Genomic DNA, 2,437 nt, shown 5'->3' with positions numbered 1-2,437 from the left:
GCTCAGCAGCAGCCCGCCGCCGCCCCAGGCCGCCTGCAGCATGCCGCCAGACGCGGCGCTGGCGATCGCATCATCATCTTCCTCTGCCGCCTCCGCCGCACTAACGCCCGCGCCGCCGCCCTCGCCGCCTCCCTCTGCCAGCATGCGGCGCCGCCGCGAGAGGTTATCTTTCTTGTCAGCGCCGGCGGGCGCCCCCAGGATGCTCGAGGCGGGCCGGTTGGCGGCGAACGACAGGACGGCCACGCGGGCGGTGGTGACGCCGGCGAGCTGCGCGACCGCGTTCTTGTATTTGTCGAGGCCTGACAGCAGCTGGTCCTGCCCATTCCTGAGCTCGGCAGACAGCTACGTTTTGGGGGGCGGGCGGAGCGCGGGGATTGGGGTGAGACGCACGTCCGCGGCGAAGGGGGGGGGACACGTTGTGAGCCTCAAGGATTCAAGCTGCATCCGGCTTGCAATGACGGGCGTCAAGGAGTGAAGAATGGCCGTCGAAGTGTGAACGAGCAAAGCCGCCGAATCAAACCTCTGGGACACCTTGGGAACGGCGCCCCTGCTCCTGACCCCGCACACACAAAGGCTGCCCCTTGCCGCTTGACATGTATTGCAACGCCCCAATCTCTGCATCTGCCCAGCGAGCGCACAGACATACAAACACCCAAGCAACTATGTATGGATGTGTATATATGTATGAATGTGTACGAGTGTGTGTGCGCGCACACGCCCACGCGCACACACATTCATACACGCAAACACCCAAGCACACACTACACACACACCAACACACACAGCAGCAGCGCACCATGAGGTAACCGGACATCTGAGTCTGGCCCGGCGCAGCTGCGGCGCCCGGCCGCGGGTCGTAATTGGCGTACGAGCCAGAGGGTGTCAGCCGCTTCTCGCACGTGTCCCCTGGTTGGGAGGGGCGTGAAAGAGAGGCAAGACGCGTCGGGGCGCGGGAGAGGGCATGTCCGGTGCGCCAGGCGCAACAGCGGCGCGGCGTGCTTCTAGGCGGCGGTGTGCCGCGCTGCAGAAGCCAGGTGTTCGCAGCCACTTCGCTCGCATGTCACTCGGCTGCGATGCGAGATCATTCTGCTGTCATCGGGGCATACTGAGGCCCACCATGCGCGCGACACCCACCAATGTACTGCAGGTTGCAGTGGCACTTGCCGCTGACGCACACGCCGCCAACGGCGCAGCTGGGCCCGCATGCGAGGCTCGCGCAGGTCGCGGCGTTGTCGGGGCAGGGCCCGATGGAGCCCTGCTTGAACTTGGACGGCAGGGCCTGGGACAGATCCACAGTCTTGCCTGATAAATGAAGATGGATGGTCAAGCAAAGACAAGGGATGTGTTGGCTTGAGGTGCACGGTAGTCGGGTGACATCCTTGGCGGTGAGCAGACTGCTGGGGAGTCAGGTGGTGGGTTGGGTGACAGGGAGGGCCAGACAATGGGTGTTTTGTTGTGCAGGCCCCCACCTGTGGGGCAGTCGACCGTCTGGCCCAGCATCTTCAGCTGCAGGACACCTGGGGACATGTGGGGCGGCAGCAACGTAATCGCAGTGATAGACGGATGGGGCTCATTGCAAAGCACGAGGGATGGCGGGAGACGGAGGTGGCGTTGGCCAGCGAAAAAGGCATAGGGCAAGCTTTGCTGTGAAGCCGTTGGGGTGCGACTGTGATGTCACCGTCCCAACACTTCAACCAAGGGGCACGGCAGGAGAGGGCAAGACAGCGCACTTGGAGAACACAACTCACACACACACACACACACACACACACACACACACACGCACACACGCACGCACGCACGCGCGCGCGTGCGCGCGTGCGCGAATACCCCCACGCACGCACGCACACGCACACACACACACGCACACACACACACATACACACACAGCACACGCACCCTGGTCGTTGCAGCTTGAAGGGTAGCAGACCGCGTCCTGCCAGCCGGCCTTGAACGTCGAATCGGGGAACTGGTAGTCGTAATTGTTGAAGAGCCATGTGACAGGCATGCAGCGGGACTCCGCGCCGTTGGCCCAGCCGAACTTGTCGCCGGCCGCGGTAGTGTACTGGGGCTGCAGGCAGTTTGGCGACGCGTAGAGCGCCATCTGCAGGGGGCGCGGCGCGGATCGGGGCGGGCGTGAGAGGAGCAGGGTGCGGGTCCCACAAGGTTGGGCGGGGGAGTTTCAGGAGGCGCCCATGCAGTCATTATCCGTTGGACGCAGCTTCGCATTGAACCCTCGCAGTTGCACCCCTGGGGGTCGCCACGCAGGCCAGCTGCACGGGTGGTTGCTGTGCAGGTGCGCACATCGATGCACACGGCGTAAGCACCCCTCAGAAAACAGACCGCACCTTCATAATGCCGCCGCATGGCCACCCCCCAAACAACAGCCCCCACCCTCAGGATGCGCCCCTCAACCCTCCCCCCCCTACCTACATGA

At 64.0% G+C, this 2,437-nt stretch overlaps 1 protein-coding gene across 1 annotated transcript; it reads right to left on the bottom strand.

Annotated features, from left to right (window-relative positions):
• Positions 1-1,001: 1,001 nt before the first annotated feature.
• MNEG_0823 (zinc-metallopeptidase-like protein) lies at positions 1,002-2,354 on the bottom strand (the record flags this gene model as incomplete). The annotated part of the gene is made up of 5 exons (XM_014050704.1): positions 1,002-1,021; positions 1,135-1,302; positions 1,470-1,517; positions 1,900-2,104; positions 2,349-2,354. 5 exons carry the CDS (start codon positions 2,352-2,354, stop codon positions 1,002-1,004), a joined length of 447 nt encoding a protein of 148 aa, XP_013906158.1.
• Positions 2,355-2,437: the final 83 nt, after the last annotated feature.

Source organism: Monoraphidium neglectum, assembly GCF_000611645.1.
Source record: "Monoraphidium neglectum strain SAG 48.87 unplaced genomic scaffold scaffold00072, whole genome shotgun sequence".
In the NCBI taxonomy this organism is placed as follows: Eukaryota; Viridiplantae; Chlorophyta; class Chlorophyceae; order Sphaeropleales; family Selenastraceae; genus Monoraphidium; species Monoraphidium neglectum.
Note: the sequence above shows the minus strand (reverse complement) of the source record. Positions and strands in the feature narration are given on the sequence as shown.